The sequence below is a fragment of the Perissodus microlepis genome, chromosome 22, assembly GCF_051167445.1.
Source record: "Perissodus microlepis isolate ML-2025 ecotype Zambia chromosome 22, ASM5116744v1, whole genome shotgun sequence".
NCBI lineage: Eukaryota > Metazoa > Chordata > Actinopteri > Cichliformes > Cichlidae > Perissodus > Perissodus microlepis.
Window position 1 is genome coordinate 17936526 of NC_140481.1, and position 24141 is coordinate 17960666.

General features: G+C 41.9%; 1 protein-coding gene across 2 annotated transcripts in view; it reads right to left on the minus strand.

Moving 5' to 3' along the window:
- Window positions 1-24141, minus strand: part of pag1 (phosphoprotein membrane anchor with glycosphingolipid microdomains 1) — a 60519-nt gene that overhangs the window by 3532 nt on the left and 32846 nt on the right. For both annotated transcript variants that reach the window (XM_084919969.1, XM_084919968.1), the window contains 6 exons: window positions 20281-20316; window positions 16780-17011; window positions 14707-14764; window positions 9771-9864; window positions 9363-9532; window positions 8657-9091 (listed from right to left, as the gene is read on the minus strand). In XM_084919969.1, the coding sequence (XP_084776095.1) occupies window positions 8657-9091; window positions 9363-9532; window positions 9771-9864; window positions 14707-14764; window positions 16780-16967 (945 nt within the window). In that variant the 5' untranslated portion in view covers window positions 16968-17011; window positions 20281-20316. The remainder of the gene's footprint in view (window positions 1-8656; window positions 9092-9362; window positions 9533-9770; window positions 9865-14706; window positions 14765-16779; window positions 17012-20280; window positions 20317-24141) is intronic.

Here is a 24141-nt window from a genome sequence, read left to right on the forward strand (position 1 = left end):
AATACAGCAAACAGAGCTGATCCAAACCCCTTTGAAGGAATCAAATGAAGACATAGTGGACTTCATATGGAGCTTTATTATTAAAACATGCTGGCAAACTATCGACAAGTTCTCAGAAACAGTACCCAGCAGAAAAGCACCGTGAGTATGAAAGAACGCCTGGTAGCTGATCAATAGTGAAATTCTAAAGTGTTCCCAGCAGTGGGACGAAAACACGCTCTGCATTTTCGCTTTATACAGTCGAGCACGCGAAGCTACAGCTCGCAACAGGCACTCGTTCATTAAAAAAATTAATAAATAATGGAGTGAAAGTCGGTAGGCAGCGACAGAGAATGCGATGCTTTTGTGCAGTCTCTGTCCACTCCATCTTATGATCAATGAGAGGGCCATTAATCAAAAAAGCACATCTGACAGCCGCATAAAACACCTCAGGAGCCTAATAAGAATCTCAATAACCCCGCCAGCACTGACTAAAGAGTTTATGTCTTGTGGAAAATAAGGGAAAATATTGTTAGGTTTTTTTAAATTCAGATGTAGTCCTTGAACAATCCAAGGTTAACGGTAATACATTTAAAAAAGAAAAAGGGGAAATGTGTTCCCTGCTGAGGCACAGCACTCGATGCCTCACGCGAGCTACAACGTTAGGTACTGAATGAAAACCTGTGCTCGGAGCCCATCCATCAAACTGTCCACCGCAGCTGTACAGCCAAGTATCTTTATGCAGACACATGTTTCTCCAGCGTTTTCTCCAAGCACTTAAATCAATATGATGACTTTATGGTTAATGCATGTTTGGAGACATGATTACTTTTATAGATCCAACATACACTCGTGATGCAGCCGACGCCTTTTACATTTCACTTTAATTAGCCAACCAATTAGGCAGAATGCCCCCAGAGGAGTGTTTGCACGAAACAAGGACGTAGGTGACATGACCCAGACACCGCACCTCCAAGTTTGTTAATCTAATGTGAAGCTCGCCTCAAGTATTATTGCAAATTAAAGTGGAATTTTTCATTTAGTCGGTCGCGCATCAAGCATCTAAACTGCAGATGGGTGTTAAAATTTGACTCGTAAAAACTCGATTGTGTCCGCGTGAAACATTTCTTTTATTAAACGAAGAACCGCGACAGGACGGGTGCTTGTTTTGTGTCGATACACATCAGGACATTACGTCTGACAGATTAATATTTTTCTGTGCTGCAGTAAGGTGGTATGCTTATGTCTGTGGGTATAAGGGAGGATTATGGGAGCTTGTTTATGTGCACGTAGGTGACACAGTGATATATGGGTCAACAGGTTTGACTGTAAGCTGATTATAGCTGTCTCAGAGGATGGGCGAGTCAGGTGTCAGAGTGTCCGTCACAGTGACACGCATGTTAAGACACATATATATTATATGAGCATGAATAGACCAGTTCAGGGTGTTGGAGCTGCATGTAGTTGGTCAAGTACATACGGTTAGGTTTTGCCTCTGTGAACAGTTGAGATATAATTTAAAGGAAGACTTTCAGCTTCAATTTAAGGGGTTCAGCAAAAGAAATGGATTAAATGCAGGCCTTTTTATTTCTGCAGCCACCTGTAGTTGCAACTTGTTTGTGGGTCTTTCTGCCTTCAGTAACTTAGAAGCTGCTTTAGTGGGCAGGAAATCAGGTGACTGACTTCAAGAGTATCACATTTCTTTGAGAAACTTTTGGGTTGCTTTTTCACTTCACTTTGAATCATTATCCATTTTTGCAGTGACACATGTTCCAATCAGTTTAGCAGCATTTGTCTGAATCTGATAAGGGAGTATAGCCCTGTACACTTCACAATTCATCCTGCTGCTTCTATCAGCGTTCACATCATCAATAAACACCAGTGTCCCAGTTTTACAGGCAGCCATACATGCTCATACCATAACATTGTCTGCAGCATGTTTGTTCATCTCTATTTGGTCCTAAGAATTTTTTAGTGCGGGCAAAGTCTAAGCTGGACTTCATGTTCTTGAGTGTAACCAGTGGTTTGCACCTCTTTTAAGCTCTCTCTGTTTCTCCATACCTTGTAGACCAGGGGTGTCAAACACAATGCCCGGGGATTAGAATCAGATTCCATTCCAGCCTACTGGATGTAAAGAAGGGAATAAATTTTGGACGTTTAACTGCATTTTCAAAGTTTACAGCTTTATCTCGACTGATAAAGAGAACCCCCATGGCCATTCATGCTACACCAAAGTAATTAAACCTCATTTTGACAGTTCCATTGAACAGCTATGCTAACACTTTGAGAAGAACCTTCACACAACACTGAAAATGCTTCAGTTGAGCCTTTGAAAATGGGGTACTATGTACAAAAATGGCTAAAATTCCTAAAAAGTTAATGCAATAATTTTGTGAGACCACTTCAATTAAAGCTGAAAGTCTGCACTTCAATCACATCTTGACTGTTTGATGTTCACCACCAAGTGCGATTGGCGTACAGCCGCAAACTTGTAAACTACATTAAGACTAATATATATTCTCTCCCATAACACAAAATCCATCAATAGTGATTCTCTTTAGCAACAGCTCAGCAGTGCTGACACGCCACATATCACAGTTCACCTGGACCGTGCCCCCCAATGTATACCCCGGCAGCCCAGAGGCTGGGTCAAATTCATTTCCTGCACCTTGCATGAAAAGCCTGCAGGCGACACACAAGCAAATGACTGCAAACAAGTGTTAGTGCTGTTTATGGCAGTTCAATCACTGTTCAGTGCACACAATCACAGAAGCCGTGAAGAAAAGGTCACAAAGGCTGCGGAAGTGTGTTTCAGTGTAGCTGCAGCAAATATTACAATAATAATAAGCAGGTGTGTGTATGTATGGAAATTTACTGCATATAAGAAAAAAGTGCCACTGTGTGTGTGTGTGTGTGTGTGTGTGTGTGTGTGTGTGTGTGTGAGAGAGAGAGCAGCATTTACTGAGCTGCTACCTGGGGGGATTCCTTTCAGACATTTACATTCATGCACCTCTGAGAGTGCCTGTGTGTGTGCGCAAGAGACAGAGACGGAGAGAGAGTTTCTATAGCCCATATCATCCATCATGAAGCCAGACTAACTGTCGTAGAGATGGTGGCCAGCTGGTGCTCACTAAGCGTGCGCACACTCACACACACTTGGTCAGACAAGACAAATCACAGACGACTCCTGGTCATACATGGGCGTAAACCACAGGGAGCCAAGAACATTCATGCTTAACCTTAAATACGCCCCAGGGTGTCTATGCATAGCAGAATATATGTAAACACACACACACACACATCATAAAACCTGCATGTGTGTTTGGTGTGTGTGTGTGTGTTTAACTTGAGGGGATGGGGGAAACTAATATATATGCGGGTGGATGTTAAATTCTGTGTATTTTAAAAATGTGCAAGTGTGTGTGTGTGTGTGTGTGTGTGTGTGTGTGGGTGGGTGTATGGTTTCCAGAGCTGTGTGAAGATACATTTGGAATTTGCAAGATTAAGATTTTATCACAGATATGGGGGTTAGACGAGGCCATGCCTGCTGTCCAAACGAGCAGCAGTGATGAACTAATTGGCTACAAAAACACCAGAGACAAAGGAACAAAGACGTGTGAATAAAGTAAAAAGATACATCAACACAGAAAAGAGGGACCCAAACCTAAAGTTCAGAAAAATACAGAATAGTTCCAGTTTATAACAACATGGGTCTTCTTGTTGCTTAGTGCTGTTATTTGTATTTGTTGCTACAACTTACAACATTACTAAGAGGAAAGCAGCAGTTAGACAAACGAGCAACCAGACAGATTATCATAAAGAGCGTATTTAAAGCAAGGACAGTAAAAACATAAATAAATGGATTTATCTTCCGTGTTGGAAAAGCAAAGCCAATGTGGAGGTGCCTCAAACCTGCATTCTATCTGACGGCCACCAGATGGCGACAGCTGTGGTTGCAGAAAGACTTTTACTCCTATAAAAGGCTAATCCGCTTTCCTTTCGAATTTCCTTTCATCCACTCATTTTCGATCATATTAAATAAAAAATTTAGTCTATTTTGAAAGTTTTGGTCTTGGTTTGTATTTTAAACGGAGGATTATCTGCAGTATGATATTGCACGCTCATTGGCTAATAAGTTATCAGTCACAAGTTGCAGTCAGATGTCTTTTTACAACCAAGATGGCGATGTCAGAAACGCTCATCTCCGGGTACTGCACCTCCCTCCCACATTTTAAAGACATGTAGGGTTAGTTTAACTGGTTACTGTAATGGTACCGCTGTAACCACTTTAATCTAGTTGGCTAACATGCAAATATTCAAATAGAAATAGAAATAGAAACACAAAGCATAACAGAGCATCCGTGTATTTAATTAGAAAGTAAAGCAAATTATTGACCTGACGCTAACTTATCTTAAGAGGAACAAGAATACCTGTGCTAAAATGCAATGGACCAACAACACAAACAAACAAAACAAACTCGTATATCTTTTTACACTGCCCCCTGGTGACAGCACACTGGCACAGCAATGTAAACAAATGTATGTAAAAAGTGCTGTAACATTAGAAGTATAATTTAAAAGTACTTTAAGTTAAGATATTATCTCTGTGGCAGACTGATAATGTGATTCTTTGTCTGATGCAATTCTTTGAGCTGAGAGTGTGTTGGTTCTCTGATGGATCTCAGCATGCTGTAAGCAGCAGCAGCAGCAGCTCTGCCCTGCCTTGTTCAGTCCATGATAATGAACTGCTGTGCTTCTCTTTTTACCTTTTCTTTTACTCTTCCTCCATCTCTTCTTCTACACATCTCCACATCTCACCCTCTGTAGCAGTTTTCTTCTCCCTCATCCTTTTTTTCTCGCCGCCTCCTTGTCGATGACTTCATTTGTATGCTCCTGGCTTTCTTTCTTTCTTTTTTTCCCCTCCTTGTCTCTCACTCCTCTCTTTCCTCCTCACCCGTCATGCCTGCCAGTCCTTTCCGAGTTTTTTCAAGTCTCCCATCATCTCTCTGTCACTATCTCCATTTCATCTATTACTCTCTCCTGCTCTTCTCACTTCGGCTCCCATTTTCATTTTTTTCTCTCCTCCCTTCACTCCCTGTTTTTTTGTGGTTTTTTTCCCTTCTCACCATCAAATTTCTTTCTTCGGTCTGCCAGTCTCCATAAAGCAGCACGAGATGTCAGCTTAGCGGATAATAATTGTAGCGGAGAGACACATCTCTCTTTTTCTTTCTTCTCCATGGTCTTTATCTCAAGCCAGGCATGATGTTGAGAAGATGACTGACATCAGCTATATATTGGTATAAATTGCGTTATTAAGATGGGGAGAATGAAAGAGTGGATCCCTATCATTACCGTAGGATGATAAGTTTCGGCCTTTTTATGCGTGTGGGTTTGTCAAATGGAAATCTTATATTAAGACTAAACTGACTCAACTTTTTCCAACAACGTTCCATTTTTCCTCGTGGAATAATGCCACAATTAAAGCCCATTTGCTCAAGAGAAGCTTTGCTGTGTTTGTGGTTGTTGTACTTCGAGAAAAAAACCTCGGCATCCCGTTCAGTAGCAGTGCAACATTTTTTGGGTGGTGCATCAAGTGCCATGATGCTACCCACTTATACTGCTCTTACCCATTCATGTGATATCTGCTAATTTAACAAAAGTTTAAGAGCAGTTTGCAGTTTAAGAGCTCCAGGGTCACGGTGTAACTGAAAATTACAACTCTACTTATTATTCTTGTTGTTAAAAATGTAAAAATTAATTTCGTTTCTCCCTTTTTTTCCCTGCACAGCTCCATTAAAAGCTTTTCATTTCTCTGTTCCATCAAATTAACAATGTTCATTATGCAGATTCTAGCTGATTAAATCTACATGCAGGAGACGCATAACACACGCTGGGCACCGCACTCAGTGGAAGCTGAGAAGCGGCGAACATGTCTTTCTCGACCGCACGACTGAATCAAACAAAAGAAAGTAAAATGCAATGTTATATTTTTAGGGTGACATCATCGTATCAAAGATTTATTTGGGTGTTGTAAAATATTTGTAAAGATTTTATGACATCCAGTGCTTAACAAATTTATTAGACCACCACTCAATATATAAGGTTCGAGCCACACTTGATGAAAATTAACATTATTGGTAATTACCAAATTGTTTTCTTAATTTAATCAAAATGGATTTGATTTGATTTTCTGATGATTAAAATATAATTGTTTTTAGCTGAGAATTTTCAAATTTACCACTTTACGAAAAACGTAATTTCAGTGTTATTTTAGCATTATATTTTATATTTTAACATTGTGTTTTTAATGCAACAATATAATTGTTGTTATCCATGAATTTTCAAATGTGCTGTTTTACAAAAAACTTAAAAAAAATGTTAAAGTACATTTTTTTTTCTATTAATATGCCAAATTAGAGTTATCTACTTACATCCCTGAACAGAAAAAATAGTTTTATGTCTACAAAAAAAACACATTTAAACAATTTTTTGACTGATTTGTAAAATTGAAAGGTGATCTAATAAGTTTGTTAAGCGCTCTAAACGACAAACGTTTTTTTACTATAATGTCTAGAACTGCATTGCATTGCTGTATTTTTCTTTTTTGTTTCATTCTACATAATCTTAACAACAATAGCTGCTTCATTCCTCCCCTCCATGTAACCTGTCCTTCCTGGCCTTTAAACACCCTCATGCTCTCACTCTGAATGCATTATAGCGAATACGAATGAAATATTATCACTATAATTTTCTTTTTAAAGCGGTGTTTTGTCAAGATGGTCGAGAATGGATTCACAGTTTTTACCGATCTGAGTATTTTATGCCAAGGGAAATTGAAAAATTACTTTCCCTGTCATATATTTTCATCATCTGACTAATGCTCATTTTCCCCGTCGTCACAGGTTGCTTTTCTTCTTTCCTGCCACGCTTCCTCTCGCTCACGATGACACATTGAATGAAAGTTGACTCTAATAAAACTGCTCGCTCTTTAATCAGACACCGCCTGTAATAAGCAACTGCGGTTATACAGTACAAATATTCAATCACTGGAACGCTCCTACATGCAGCACAGCATAAATGAGACCTTACTTACAATTCACGTGGGGCTTTCTCACAAACATAAGCTAATAAGCACACCCACGAGCACCATCTTTGGTTGCTGGTTGATTCAGAGTGTGTGGAATCATCTAGCGTCTCCTTAGTTATGGTTAATGGATTGGAAAATGGAATTTATCCAAATTTCATCAAAAATGTTTGTTTTCAGTTCATGTTTTAAAGTTGTTGTTTTTTTTAGTAGAAATTAAACCAAATTATGGTCCAGTCGCAAAAATGACATAACGTTACCTTTTCACATCTGTATGTAAGTATACGGAGAGAAATTTGCCTCAAAAGTGTTGAAAATGTGTACGATGTCATATCAAGTATAAACTAAGATTTCCAACCGTGTTCGGTGATTTGTGCGTAGCATGCTTCAGTCCATGCACAAAAATGATGCAATTATTTTACACATGCATACACCCAAACCTGAATAAATACGAATCATTTATGCACAAGTTATTAAGTTCTCCTCATCAATCTAATAATTTTACCTTTCAAAAACCTTTCTGTGCGTACAAATGTCTAAAACTACACATCTCGTGTCTGTTGCTCACTTGCAGAACCTTAAAAGCACGTTGATGTCCACGTAGGGTTTTGAGACAAATTCAACACTGCCATCTTCACATAGATCCACAAATGTAAGATGCATTTAAGTCCCATAAAAACTTTGAAATCTGTTACAGTATTCATTACTGCTGTCGCTGCAACGTTTATAGAATATTTATGAGCCTTAAGTACACAAGATCAGAAAGACCTCTCATTTATCTGAAATATAAATGAAAGGGCCCCCATTCCCCCCCTTACTAGAACACTGAACATTAATGCAGTAGATCAGCTGTGTCTGTTTGTTGGCTGAGGGAGCCACACCTGATGTGCGGATCAAGTCCATCCCAGCTTCGGCTCAGCACTGTGCACGATGCAGACGGCAACAGATTTGCAACAGACGGCAACAGATTTGCAATGTATCACAGTTAATTGCCGTATTACTGCAAACAGATTAATGTAACTGCCAACTTGACCTCACTCACTCGAAAACTGACCGCAGACTGACTCCGTCTTATTGCTGTTTCTCCCATTTAATTGCCGTCTTGATGCACCAAAGACGGTTTGAGGACACCAATTCACTCTAGTAGTAGTAGTAGTTTCAGACCACGACCCCGTTTCAGTGTTATTCTACTTCAAAGGCATAAAGATCATGAGCTGATTGCACATGTTCACAGCAATGTTGGTGGCGCTGTGGTCTCTAACCAGTGTTTCCGCCAGTGTGACTGTAGACTTGGTTTGCGTTCGTTTTTACATTGAAACAGGTGTTTGATGGCATCGTGAAATCTGGAGCATGCCTTAGTGAAGTCATCAACCTGACATAATGCTTTCTCTAACCTCAAAAATGCCTTCAAATTTGTGAGACACAACTATAGTGGCATGTCAATTTTTGGTCCTCACAAAGATGTTTAAACAAGTACAAACACACACACACACACACACACACACACACACACACACACACACACAGTACCCTATAGTCACTCAAAAAAAATCTCCCAAAAAGTCCTAGAGACACGCACACAAACAAGTTTACCTCTCCATTTTGCAGCCCAGCCTCCGCGAGCCCGTTCATCATCAGCGCTGGCTGGTTGTCATTTTCATCCAGAACCTTCTCCGGTACCGGTGGCGGTAAATCCTCCTCTGGCTCCTCCTGAGGCTTTTGTTGAGGAACGGCAGCATTACCAGAGCGCCTTTTGGCCTCCATGTCTGCGCTGTGACGGCTCTTCTTATTCAGGTTGACAGAGGCGTACTCCGCCCCGGCGAAGATGGGCCCCCGCTCAGGTGTGCTTGGGCTGATGTGGCCGTTAAGAAGAGCGGGAGGATGAGGCGGAGGTTCGTCTGGACTCGGCTGGATGGTACCGTTTGGGAGGCCAGCCTCTGCAGGACCGTCTTTGAGCTCCTTGACCGTCTCGTACAGGGATTCATCGGCACTGACGTCACGTGAGGCCACGGCCATCTCCTTCACCACCTTAACATCAGAAACACACACTGGTCTTACGTGCATTCAAAAACAAGAAATAACTTTTTGATGTTTCTGCCTCCTGGCTCTAAAATCACTCAATTCACCAGCCACTTGTGAAAAGATCCCTAGGCGTAATCAATCAATCAGTCAATTACTCAGTCAAGCAGCATTACAGCATTACAAGCTTTAATCTCCTCCACTGAGCATGTCCGAACTTACTATGAATAAAGAAAAAAAACATCATTCTGCTGTTTAAAGGTGACTTTTAAACACTGACCTCATAAGTGCTGTCTCCTGAGGGTGGGGGTCCGTTCCCGATAAGGGCGTTGTTGGGAGGGATGCTGGGAAGCTCACGGTCCTGAGGGCACTTGGAGGACCTGAGCTCTGATTGGCTGGAGAGCATCTCCTCTGACAACTGGGGACTGGTGTCCTGTGTGTCCGTGAGAACTGGAGGGAAGAAGAAAAGAGTCGGGGCGAGGAGGAAACAGCATATTTTTACGACTGCATTTAACATTGACTATAACACGAACCAAAGCTGACCAGCAAACACGCTTCATAACAGCCATCACGTGTCAGGAAAAAACACACTGCATGACTGTTGTATTATCATCACGCGGTCTAAATATTAACTACGCAGACAACAATGGCAGGACACGACGAGCTGATAGGAACTCTATCGGCTTACTTGTACCGCTGGTGAGAGGCCCATTGTGAGAGGTGCTGACCGCCGCGTCAGTCGCTGGACTGTCTGCTGATTGGCTGACGTCTCTCTCTGAAACCTGCACAACAAAGGATAAGCTCTTTGACACTGCTGCACCACAGCTCGCAGGCTTGGAGGCTTCAAGCAGATAAAACCTCAGTCTCAGATTCTTTAAATTACAAAAACACCTACAGAAATGAATTTGCACGTCTTCCTTATGTTGCACGGGATGGATGTCCGTCACACCTCCGTGCAATCGAAAAGCCAAATGTGTGGTGCATTACCTTCAGGATCCTTGAAGCACAAATTTAAATTTTCATGCTTTCCTGACTCTTTATCTCGCTTCTTCTAAGCTTTTCCAAACACATTATTTATTACTTTAAGGTAATTATAAAACCGTTATGCATTCCTAATTAAGTGTAGCTTATTTTTACCCACCAAGAAAAGACATCTAAAGACAGCTAACAGCTTCTGCGAGTATGAGTAACAGGCAGCTCTTGTTTTATGCTGCTGATTTCATATTAATTCATTTATAAGAGGCACAAAAATTGAATCAAGCATAAGCAACACATCGAGCCGAACAGGGTAAAAGGGCGGCGTCTGTAGTGTCACATTAATAATTATAATAACAATAGGAAGACGCTACCTTAAGGATACCCACAGGGTAATTTGTCTCCCTGCTTGTCTCAATAGGAGGCTAAAGAACAACAGCTGTGAAGCTGGCAGGGACTCAGTTGTGTTGCAGTCGGGTTTAAACCATGCTCTGACAGTTTCTGTGCTTGCAACATCATATAAGCATGGAAAAAAATCTGCATCTCTAATTAAACTAGCACAGTACAAAAAAAGCAGAAGAAGAAGAAGAAGAAGGGTTTAAAAAAAAAAGCTCCAGTTTCCTGTTTTATCAGCCTAAGCTGAGCAGAATCAACTCTGAGAGTGAGCAAACACTCAGATCAACAGTGAGAAGAAACTAGTCATTAACAGAGGACGATTTATCAACATGCACTTCATGCATAAACTGTAATGCTTTAGTTTCCACGATGATTGCTCAGTCAGTCACTAATGAGAGAGCAGAGAAAGTCAAAACCTTTTAAAGAGTGCACGCCAAGACTGCTCTTTGTCTGGGGTTTGCTGTTTTTCCTTGTGTGAGCAGAGGGACATGCATCAGAAGCTCCATAACTCCACCTAGTGGTCACGCACTCTCATAGCTGTCGGTGCCAATGACGTAATCTTTAGCTGTTTTATGAAACCACTAATTTTATGCTGTCGTTTCGTGATTTAGGCACACGTTACATCCATCTTTCTTTTTATAGTCCATTAATCTTGTGTCATCCGTCCCAAAGAGAATATCTTGTGTACACCACACACGCAATAGCTCACAACTTCACCACCACTCAGAAATCACAGAGGAGTGTAACGCTGTTTTGTGACTCGGACATGTCATCTTTGTTCTTATTAACCCCAGGCAGTGACAAAAGAAGCGTAAAATAAAGCATAAAGTTATAATATTCTCCAAAAATGAAAGCTAAACAAGAACCAGCGTCACTCTGATCCAAGCCGTCAAGGACGATAATCACTGTAATTCTCTTTTTTTGCAAATTCTGTTACAATCCCATGACAATGTCTCATTAATTGCTCTCCCCAGATATTCACATTCTTTTACAGTTTCAACACAGCTAACATTAACATCTCCTTGCTGGTGTGTCAAATTATTTTTTTGTAGGTCACTAACTGTAAAACATTTGAGTGACACAAAGAAAAAAAGTATTGACAGCACAGATTCAACAAGGTGCTGGAAACATTCCTCAGAGGTTTTGGTTGGACTTGTTTGCTGTACATCTGTGACGTGAATCTCCCGTTGCACTGGTTCCAGCGTCAAGAAACCAGTTTGAGATGATGTGAGATTTGTGACATGCTGTTATCCTGCTGGAAGCAGCCAACAGAAGCTAACTGTGGTCATAACAAGGGATGGACAAGGTCAGCAACGACACTCAGGTAGGCTGCGGTGTTTAATCAATCCTCAGCCGGTACTACGATGTGTCCCAGGAAAATATTACACCACATTGCATCATTGTATCACCAGCCTGAAATGTTGAAACAAGGCAGGAGGAATCTAGAACATTGCTTTCACCTTATTCTGACCCTACCATCTGAGTATCACATCAGCTACAGAGTCTTATAAAACCAGGTAATGTTTTTCCAATCTTCTAATCTCCAATTTGGTTGAGCCTCATTTTCCTTTTGTCAGCTGAGTAACGTACACTCAGCGTGGTCTTCTGCTGATGCAGGCTGGATGTGTTGTGTGTTTAGAGATGGTTTTCAGCATCCCTTCGTTGTAAGATATGAAGCGGCCATTCTCCTCTGACCTCGGGCATCGACCCAGAGGACTCACTCTCACTGATTATTTTCTCTTTTTCAGACCATCTTCTGTAAACTCTAGAGATGGTTGTGTGGGAAAATCCCAGCTGATCGGCAGTTTCAGAAATACTCAGACCAGCACGTCTGAAACTGACAATCATGCCAAAGTCACTGAACTCTTTCTTCCTCATTCTGATGCTCAGTTTGAACTTCAGCAGGTCGTCTCGTAATGTAATGTGACTGCCTGATTAGATATTTGCATTAATCAGCAACTGAACAGATTGAACCTGTCGATGTGTTTGTCCTACACTGTGTCGCAGACACTCTTTGCATTTGTGATCAAACTGATTGAGCAACTGCTAAACAATCACAGAGGCTGGTCTTTAATCCTCTTAGAACAAAATGGATCACTTTGCCCTGCTTCTGATGGACCTCCACAGGGTGCTTCCTGTATCTAAACTGACTTAAATACTAATTTTGGTTAATCTGCACCCTGTGAGTTTAAAACACCTGAACTCTCTAACGATGGGGAGAAACAGGAGGGACAGCGTTCACTGATGCTGGCTGCAGGAGAGACAGACAGATTGCAGCTCAGCAAGGAAGAGCTAATCTACTCAACCACGAAGACAAAAACCCCCATTTAACCTGTCAGGCTATGACACGGTCCGTCGTACAAATGGGTCCCTCTTGAAACAATTTGATCACCTGGCAATTGGGCTAATGCTTAAAGGTTGCAGTGAAGATATCAATCAAATGCAAAAAGGCTCTGAAGAACACACACACACACACACACACACACACACACACACACACACACACACACACACACACACACACACACACACACACACACAAACACATATAAACACACAAACCCCCAGAGGGGAAGTCAGAACAAGAAAGTAAGTGGATGTCACTTAACCTGTGAAAGCTCGACATTTGTCACACTTAAGTGGTGCTTGGTTACTGAAGCATCAATATTATAGTAGTTTGTAATGACTACCTCTGCCCATTACACAGTCTTCAAAAGGACATAGCGGACGTTCGCCACGCATCATTATGAGCGTCGCATAGCACAGGGTAAAAGGTCAACTCTACAAATAATAATAATCTTTTGTTTTTCTTAATAGTATCCCTCTTGTTTCTGTTTTAAGGCAGCACGACATTAAAATAAGTGACATGTGACGAGCAGGCAGTGGAGTTTCCCACGTGTTTTCTTAGCGGGAGAAACCACTTCCCCGTTGGCAGCTGTGAGCCGTTCAGAAACAACCTCTCGCTAACAACTGGAGGCTGTCAATCAGCCATACGCAGGGAGGCTTTGTTCTCTGTATGTTGCTGTGTCAGCGTGATCGACGTGGGTTACGACGCAAAGAGTCGGAGGGTGTGTTCTAGTGTCACAGGACGTCACGTAAGGGCGGAGATGTGAGTCAGTGTGCACGCGTGTGTTACTGAGGAGGCACGCAGCTAAACTCTATCCACAGCTCCACTTACCGATCGCTCCAGCGCCTGACTGAAGATACACACTCTCCCACACTTGGACTAATGAGAAGAGTATGCGTGGGTGCTTTTGTTTAAGGCTCTGAGTCGATATTTTGACAGCGTTTAGACCAAATGACTGATCTTTGACTGCAAGAGCTGTTTCTTAAACTTCCTGAAATCTGACCTGATGTAGCTTTTAAAAAAACAATTATGTTTACAGAAAATATTTGTTTATACAAAAAAAAGTGCATTTCAGTGTATGAGTGTAATCACACTATGATTAAGCCTGAAAACATTCAGCTGTTCGCTCTATGTGTTCTTCTTTCAGCTGCTCCCGTTAGGGGTCGCCACAGCGCATCGTCACCCTATCCCCAGTTTCCTCCCCTGTCACACCAGCCCTCTGCATGTCTTTCACTACATTCATGAATCTCCTCTGCGGTCTTGTTTTCCTCCTGCCTGTGAGCTCCATATTCAGCATCATCTCATCCTAATCATCTAAACTTTGTCTCCAAACTCTCATCTCTCTTCCACTTGCTCCCTACTCTTACAGACCTGCGAACATCATAGAGACACGCCTGCCTGAATTCATTTAAAAAAACAAACTTTATCAACTTTTCATTCACCGTCATTAACCCCCTCCCCCAGTCTTTTATAACTTCCCTGTCTACTCTGTGCTTTCTTTTCGTTATAAAGATTCAAATTTTAAAAATATAACAGCAAGTTAGCCACAGCGGTGGAAGGTGTTAGCTGGTGTTGCAAAACAGCAAAGTGTGAAACTATTTCTGATCAGTTGTCTTTCAGAGGTAATACCCACAGACCTCAAATACCTGCCTTAGAGCTTCCTATGTTAAGGCTCAAATAACGGACCTTGCAGATTAAAAACCAAACCACAAAGAGGTTTTGCAAATAAACTGTGCCTTGAAGTCCTGCATACACACCGCTTGACTTTTTAAAAATGTAACAGTGTTAGTATGCATCCTTGCTATTAAAAATAAATAAATAAAACATTATTATTTCATTCCTCTTCAGGACTGTAGCTTTGATATATTGAGAGAAAAGGCTGTGGAAACCTGAAGGAAAAACTCACTCCATTCACGAGGCTCTGATGATCTCCCGCTGGGTGTCCATTCACCGCTTTCTTCTGCCTGAAGAGAAGAAGAAAGGAGAGATGAGAAAACAGAGCAACACATCAAGTGTTAGAGCAGCCTGCACAGCTAAACACGGGGGCTCAGCTGTGCATGCAAAGAACTGTGAAAGCAAAGCGTGCCTCAGATTAGGGACCAAAAACCTGTTTTATAATTGTACAACTCTTCCAAATATTATGCTTTCAACCCAACCATCAAATAAATCCAAGAAAATTCTAATTTTGAACCTTCTGACAAATTAAAAACACAGAAATCAAATATTAATTTGCAAATATGAGTTTTATTTATTACATTTGTTGCTTTATAGCTTTTTTAAATAGCACTACTTTTTCTTCTGTTAGAGTAACCTAAAATTAAATCAAACATTCAAACAAAAACAACTGAACTGGGATCAGTAAAATGTAATAATAACCATCACTAATAAATATTACATTCCTTCAGACACGTCCACTTTAACCTCCTAAGACCTGAACTCTTTCATGGAATGGCTTTATAAATTTCTCTTTGCTATTTGGGCTGATTGGGACCTGATGAATGTAAAAACTAAGAATTACCTGATTTTTTGTTTCTGAGAAAAATAAGATCCACATAAGGGGACATTTGTTTTAAATTTCGATAGAACAGTGGCAGTATAATGTCCTCGTAAGTAGATATCAGGCCCTTGTAGAGCAAAATTTAGTATTTTGGTCTAGACAACCCAAAATGTGATGTCCACATATGTGGAGGCCAGGTCCTAGGAGGTTAAGGCAGACCTGCTGTGAGCAGGTAAACCCTGTGAGGCTCAGCCTTCAGCCTGCTCAGAAACACTCCATTTCAGACATTTTTGTTCTACTCTGGCTCCCTGTGATGTCACTGAGAACAGATAATCTAACCGTGGGCATCTAAAGATAGACGGCTCTTGCTCCGAGTGCAAAAGCTCCACCTCGAAACTCCTGTTTTAATCAGATGAAGAAGTTGCTCTAAATGAGGAGGAGCTATGTCGAGGGACAAATAAGGACTGTATGTATATGCATGTGCAACACTGCTTTCATGCTGCTGTGACACTTAGTTTTTCATTCACGGGTTAATCAAATTTGACTTTATGTCATAAAGCAGGCTGCAGCGAGCTGATGCATATCTAACTGCATTATACTTGTTTCGAATGTTCTGCGCCTCTCATCTACATGAGAAGAAAAGTGACAATCTTCTTTATTTACCTCTGCAAATCTGAAAACGTAAAAACCGGCTGCCTGCCAAACGTCTCCCTGCGGGACATTAACATTCAACTCAGCTCTCTGCAGGGCGAAGAAAAACTCATTTCTCTTAGCTCCTGGGGGCTACATATAAAAACAATTACAATCCCACACGTTGGAACCGCTGTGTAAGAGGTGGGCGTTTGTGTTTAATATACAGCCCGTCACGTCACGCCGCAAAGTAAATGCCTCATTAATCTCTTAGCCATTACTTCAGTGCAATCCCAATGAGACAAAACAAAGCTTGACGCACTATAGCGAAGTTCGCAGCTTAGACTCGTTAACATTAAATCTTCATTACGTGCTGGGTCGTTAAGTCGGTCAAATTAACTTTTAGTTTCAGTTGTGCTGCTTTATTTGGAGTCTGCTTGCATCAGCTCATTACGGGGATTACACGAAAGGAAAGTTAAATGACAAGGAAACGTGTTTCTCTTTTATATATATAGATAGATGGGTGTGTGTACGGCTGCTTAGAGACAGCACATGCTTCCATTCATAATTAATAATTAAATAATTATGGCCTACTACCCTAGAGGGCATTTTTAGTGTTACTCAGCAGCACTGCTCTGTACTGCTGCTGTACCTATAATTACTGTAGCTAAGAACAGCCTCTCAGGTATTTTTTCACTGTCTGCATTTCCCAGCAGAGCAGATCTGCTTTGGATAGCTGACACAGCAGGAAGTGAAGCTTTTTTTGATATGTGAGCGTGCCCTAACAGCAATGACAATAACACCATTCGTACACGGTATATATGGGTGTGTTTGCTTGGTGATGGCGCTCACCCCTGGCAGCTAGCGCAGAGCAGCAGCAGCACCGACACCAGCAGCAAAGCGGTGAGGATGCTGAGGGTGACGATCAAGATCAGCTGCCCGCTCCCCAGCCACGACGCCACACCAGTAGAAGCTGCCGTCCCCGACCCGACGACGCCTGCCTCCGGCCCCCACCACACTCCACTCAGCACCGGAGCCATGGCACATCACACTGTGGGGGAAGAGGACATCGGACTGGTACCAGCTGGGGAAACACAAGGAAAACATACTTTTTTTGTAGATGTGAAATTGCAATCACATTTAAACGGAAACAAAACTATTTATTTTTTACAGTTTTACCAGGAATGACGTATATTGTAGATTTTTTTTAATGTTTTTAAATGTGAAAAAAAAAATTGTGCAACGTTTTTTTTTTTAACTTTTCAGCAGATACTGAGAGATCGCCGTTGGCTGAGGAGGAGCAACATTTACTGGAGGATACAGTCAGCCAAATTGTGCAAGCTGTGCTCTGTTTGTTAGGAAAACACACTGAGAGGAGAATTTGAACTCAGCAGCCATCTTAAAGCTCTATCATGGAAACCTAAAGGCGAATCATGCTCGTCGGACAATCACTGTTTATAAACACCTTATGAATCTTTCAAACCCAGGTTGACGAGAATGCAGACAGAAACAGAAATAATGACTTTTTATTGTTTGCTATTATAAAGAAATCTGAAGGTTTCCAACATATGGCCTGCGGGCAAAAAAGTGTCCACTGGGTGACTTCTTCTTCTTTTCTTTTCTTTTTTTATAAAATAGAGTGAAAATGTGTAACTTTAGATTTGAAAAGGTAAAAAAGGGACACTTTGCCACTACTGGGTTGGAACCTCCTTTTTTTTCTTCAACAATGTGCTAGAAACACTTCTCAGTGTTTGGTCCATGTTAACATGATGGCATCACACAGCTGCTGCACATTTGTATATCCATGATGGGAATCTCCCACTCCGCCACATCCCAAAGGTGCTCTATTAGACTGAGATCTGGTGCCTGTGGGAAGCCATATGAATACAGTGAACTCATTGTCATGTTCAGCAGCAGTCACCATCTGAGGATTATTTCCTTGTTATTGCGTAATGTAATCGAAGGTGATTATGATACACACCCTAAAATTATTCAACATTGCTTATGCTTTTCAAAGAAATGACACACCTTAATAGAGGAAACCCTCCATATTTCCTGGCTATGCTGCCCGGCACGCTGTAGGAAATGTTTTCATCTCAAGTCTCGTCTAAACTCCTAAACTCTGCCAGAAAATGCTCAGGATTTTCTATGAGTCTGTTGTGGCCAGTGCGATCCTCTATGCTGTTGCATGCTGGGGGAGCAGGCTGAGGGTCGCAGATGCCAACAGACTTAATAAACTAATCCGTAAGGCCAGTAATGTTGTGGGGATGGAGCTGGACTCCCTCAAGGTGGTGTCGGAGAGGCGGATGCTGTCCAAGATAAAGACAATGTTGGATAACACCTCCCACCCACTCCATGACATGCTGGTCAGTCACAGGAGCACGTTCAGTGAGAGACTGAGATTACCGAAAAGCACCACTGAACGACACAGGAGATCTTTCCTGCCTGTGGCCATCTCCCTGTACAACGCATCCACTTAACACACTGGTTACTGCTACAAATACACATTTCTTTTCCAGCTATTTATTTATTTATGAGTGACTTATGTATGTATATATATGTATATATTGTACTATTCTTAGTTAGCGTATTGTCTGTCTTGTCTTAATGTTGGTTTATAATGGAGCACTGTAACAAAAAATAATTTCCCCCAGGGATTAATAAAGTATTCTGATTCTGATTCTGATTAATATCAGCTCTAAAATGTAAAAATATGTTTGGCTTTCTTTGGTAGAAATACCCAACCTCTACACTCGCTTTTGTTTTGTCACTTAGACTGCACAGGTCAGCTGTCCCAATTCTTCATGGCATAGATTCAACAAGATTTTGGTCCATGTTGACATGAGAGCTTCACACTGTTGCTGCAGATTTGTCGGCTGCACATCCACGACGAGAATCTCCTGTTCCACCTGATCCCAAAGGTGCTCTATCGGACTGCAATCTGATTACTCTGGAGGCATTTCCTCCCGCAGATCTGCCACTAACTGGTTATTTTCTCTTTTTCAGACCATTCTCTAAAAACCCTAGAGGTGGTTGATAGATCAGCAATTTATGAAACACTCAGACCAACAAGCATGTCACAATCAGCGTCACTGACATTACTTTTTTCCCCCATTCTGATGCTCAGTTTGAACTTCGGCCGGTCGTCTTGTTTACACATCTAAATGCACTGAGTTGCTGTCATGAGATTGGCACATTGGTACATTGAAATGCACATGTAAACTACTGGACTATTTTCTTAATTATCTGTGAGAGTGACTTTAAATAAGCTACTATACCAACGCCTAGTGGAACAGAGGACACCAGGTGCATTAGCTGTTTTGTGTCTTGGACACCTGTGAAGCTCCAACTACAGAGACACATACTACAATAAATGAATTGCTGTTTTTGGCTAATTCATTTAGATTCTTTAACATTCCTTATAAATATTTGAACTGCACACACTGACTAGACATGACCAGCAGGTGGCAGAAGCGAGCAGTGTGAGACCGCAGTGCAGACAGCGATCTGCCTCAGTCTGCTGCAGTGGCCCTCACAACAGTGCCTCCAACAACTGGTGTCTGGGCTCTGCGCACAGCATCAGAAACCTCATCACGTCTCCATCTAACAGCTAAAGTTGGGTTTAGCTGAACTGATGGAACCCCTGATTTTATCACGGATGATTTATGGGGGCCGTGTGGAGCTGCGGGTGAGTCACAAAAGGGTGGGGAGGGATTGTGAGCCTAAAATAATAAAAATAAATAAATGTGGAGAGAGTGGTTTGTATCCCAGTGTGTGTGTGCAGGGAGGGGAGGGGATGTCGTGCACTCCCGTGACTAAGATAGAGAAATAGTTCAGGGCAGACAGTGTGGAGAAGGAGTGAAACCGCACAATGAAAAATGGGAGCGAAAATAAACCGCACACACTCTTTCTCCTTTCAGTCACAGCACAACAGAGAGCTACAGCAGACCTGGTGGCAAGTGGCAGTGACAAAAACATGACAACTTATCTTCCCTCATCTTTTTTCTTGGAGAGTGCAGGAGCCAAACTCCTGTCTGGAGTGTATGTGTGTGCGAAGAATGTGTGTACTCTGTGCCGGCGGTGAAAAACTCCATTGTGTCTCTCTGCTCGCCTATGCTAATGTGACTGGGGAGTGTGGGAGCTGATATAGCACTCGTCGTATTCGAGCAGCATGGAAGTTTTGTTTGCAAATCAGATGGAGCTGCAGAGCGCAGTTTTAATTTCGCCTTCGTCTTCTTCAAGAAGACACTGAGGAATTCCCGCCTTTGTCAGAAAGCCGATTGTGTTTATCCCTGCACAAAAACACACAGGTGCGCCTGGTACGAGACACCAACAGACTTAACAAAGCCTTACCTTGACACCTTGGATGATTAGTCAGGTCGGCCTTGCCTGGAAGAGAGCAGATAACAAAAAAGGGGGGGTTCGATGAGTTAATGTTATCATTGGAGGGTGGTGTTGTCCTGCAAGTGTGTGTGCGTGCACAGATGTAGGCTGGGCAGGCATGTGAGTGGGAGAGTGTTTGTTTTTTAATGCCCGTAGCAAATACATATTGGACAACAGGCTGCTTGCAACCTCTCATGCACAAACACACACTAGCTGTATGCAGTACACACAATAAGCACTGCACAGCATCTTTCACACATGCGATGTATTGATCAGTCAGCCCATGTAACCGAGAAGATAATAACCAGGTGACATCATCACTCAACTGTGTCCCATAACATGTAACGTGCGCAGTATGCACTGCAGTATTTTACATTATACACGTACAGGGTGCAGGTTCAGTTATACACTCTGATTTTGCTTGAAATGACTTAAAAATAGTCCGAATGCTTTGGGGTCCCCTGGGACAGTTACCTCACAGACGCCGTATCTGACCTCACCTGAGAGGCTCGTGTCCAGGTGTCACTATCTGCCGCTGTGTGCCAGCTCGCCCGCGTCTCGCGCTGGCACTTAAACCAGAATAATTACCGGCTGCCACGGCGCTGCGTCGCCATGGCAACATTTCCTTCTACCCATCGCCGCTATTTATGGTGGTTGAGTGGAAAAAAAGGGGAGGAATAAATAAATAAATCTCCTGCTCAACTCATTTTAGCTTCTGTGGATCAAAACTAATCCTGGAACCACTAAGCCAAACTTCTGAAATGTCCTTCAGTGCTTCAGTGTGTCATGGCAGATTTCAGGGGGTGTTTTCTTGAAAAAGTCAGCAACAGGTTGTAAGGATAGTTTGAGGTTTGAGGAATGAAAGACAGTTCAGACCTCTGTTTTGGTATGTGTGAGTGGTGTGTCAGGAGTGTTAACCAGCCTCCAGACACATGTAAGCAAACCCCACTTTAACACTTAACTTTGGATTTCTCAGATAAGATTTCCCAGTATGACAGGAGCATAAAATTAAAAATACGAAAAGCAAAACACAATAACACAATAGTTTGAAAAGTTCTGAATATATCCTAGTAAAACGTTACAGGGGTGTAGCCTGAGGTCATCTTTAACTGTCATTTAAATTTGGCTTACATACACCAAGGTCTTCAAGGTCACGAGTGATTTCACTCAGAAACCAAAGGACGCTGCACACATGCGTAACTGCACCTTGTCAATAACAAAGCAGTGAAAGGACAAAGTGTACTCTGTCTATTCTACTCTATAATGGACCATAAATTACAAAATAAACATCATACTGAATGAAATGAATCTTAAAACCAGTAAATGAGACCATGACCTCACCATGAGCCTGTCTACTGAGGTCATAGATCGAGTGATGAGTAGGGGCATTTTCTCATAGACTTCTACTATACAATCGACGCTTTTCCCCAACCAGAGCAGTCACCCCCTGCTGGCCATTAGAAAGACTGCAGATAGCAAGCTTACAACATACATATAAAACGCCTTTAAGGCACTCCTTCACTCACTTATACAGTCTTAATATTTGGACTTAGAGTAAATTCCTGGCACATGAGGCTATTCCCATACTTTCCACCATTCCAAGGCACCAAACTCTCTCTGCAAAAGTCTTACACTTATCATCTTACTCTCAGAGCAAAAGAAGTTGGATATCACTTTGGGTACCCTGCTGTGTACAAAATATGCGTAGAATAAACCATCCACTCTGTCATCAAAGCATACTTTTCTTTCCTTAATGCTTCATAAACACTACACATTAAAGCTCCAAGTATCTTTTTCACAGCGGAAAGCTCTCCACAGGCCACCGTTATGTGATACAAGACTTCAAGCCAAGGATTACAACTGTGCTTTCTTTTGCTGTCACTCTTCTTCCTCCAAGCGCTCCCTGGCTTTGATGAAAGAAAGCAGAAGCCTTGGAACGGAGACAATCAGTGTGGATGTCTTCTGTTTACAGAAAATAACTGACTGGAAAAGTCATTTTAGAAGGAATGTGTGTGGAAATTCGAAGGTAAAAGCCCAAATTTTACCCTCACCCAGCTGTCCACACACACTGAGACCTGACATAATCATAAGACAGACCACTGCAGGACTTTATATGCAAGACACCAGAGCCAAAAAGCCACGGCATCTAATCTGAGCCGTGCTGCTCTACAGGAAGAGCGTTTGCCTGACTCTGAGTGTGGGTGTGTGGGAGTTTTGTCTACTGGACAGGTCACTGGCTAGAAGGGAAATGCAGAGAAGAAAAATTTGCATCCACAGGCGAAAGCGGCGCTTCGGTTTCAACGTATACTCTCACAGCATGTGTGACACCTCCCTCTGCAGGGTCCTCTGGGTGCACGCAGATGGGGAAGGTTTACAGCTGGATGTCTGCAGCGAAATGAGCCCGGGGAAAGCTTCTGAAAGGACAGCCAGAGGCATTTCCACAATAATAAATAATCGAGTTTTCGGGAGAGAAAGAGCCTCTACTTTCTTCAAGAAGTCGTGCTCGTGTGGAGCTCTGCAGGAAGCCCCAAGTAACCTTTCTAACATCATAAAAGGAGCTAGAGAGGGGTTTATTGCAAACAATGAGGACTTCTGCTTCTCAACATCATTCTCCACTGATGGGAAGGGGGGTCATTATCCAGAATCCATCTTTACAATAGGAGTATATAAAAAAGCCGATAATTTTCTGTGACCTTTCTGACCAGTAGGATTACAACAATGCACTTTGGGGCAGGGGCTAAACATAATCCAAAGATATATATATATATATATATATTTTTTAACCATGAGAATACAGTTGGGGTGGGAATCAGAGAGTAAAGCCCCATTCCTACAGGATTAGTATCCCCAGGGGACTTCATGTGATTTAGAAATTACCCCTAACGTCTGTGCTTCGTGCAGCACATTTGCACGGGAAAAAACAAAGGCTGCATTTTACTCAGATTTACTGACATCTGTGTTTGCTAGCCACAGACTCTAATCTGATATGAACAGGCTGCCACATAATAGCTTTTAAACATGCTGAATGCTGCCTTGCACGTCCGCCTGCATAGTGCCACACGCCCTCCTCCTGCCATCCAAACTTTAATTTCATGGAGCAGTCACACCAGATTATGATCACCGGTAGCTTTCACAGCTAATAGACATTGCTAGAGGTAAGTAACGCTATGCAAATACTGTAAAACATAATAATTAACATAAGCATTTTTTTAAACATCTGGCACATTCCATGGCAGTGATTTAAATCAAACTGTTTTAATTGTACAGACGTGAACACGGTAGTCACACTTTGAAGGAGGTGGTCTGTGGCCCGTTCCAAATAAAAACGGATGGTTAGAACATGATCTGAGCCTGACCTAAACGTGGCATACAGACACACTCAAAAAAAGGGATTCTTCACCCAAAAGTAGCAGCTGGAGCTTTTCTATGTAAAGTTATGCAACTGTATGGTTTTCCTCCAGGTCCTACGTGTAATTAATGACTCTAAATTAGCTGTAGGTGTAAGGCACTTAAGTCTATAAAATGTCATTAAGCAATATACATAAATATTTCTCATTCCATTCCTGCTGTATAATACACTGTCTGTGCATTAATGTTAGTCCACTTCAGTAATCTGGGCATTTGATTTGCTCTGACTTGCTGTCCACGTTTTTTTCCCGTGTGAGTTTTGTCCTCGCTTACCTTCAGTTCATCCCATCCTCATTCACTTGATAAGCACTGATAAGAGGAGTCACAGAGACTCTGCTAAGTCGAATCCCTTTGGAGCGCCTTCATGATTTAATAAAAAACGTCGATACTTCGTGCCAGTGTATCGATTATTCAGCTCTAAGA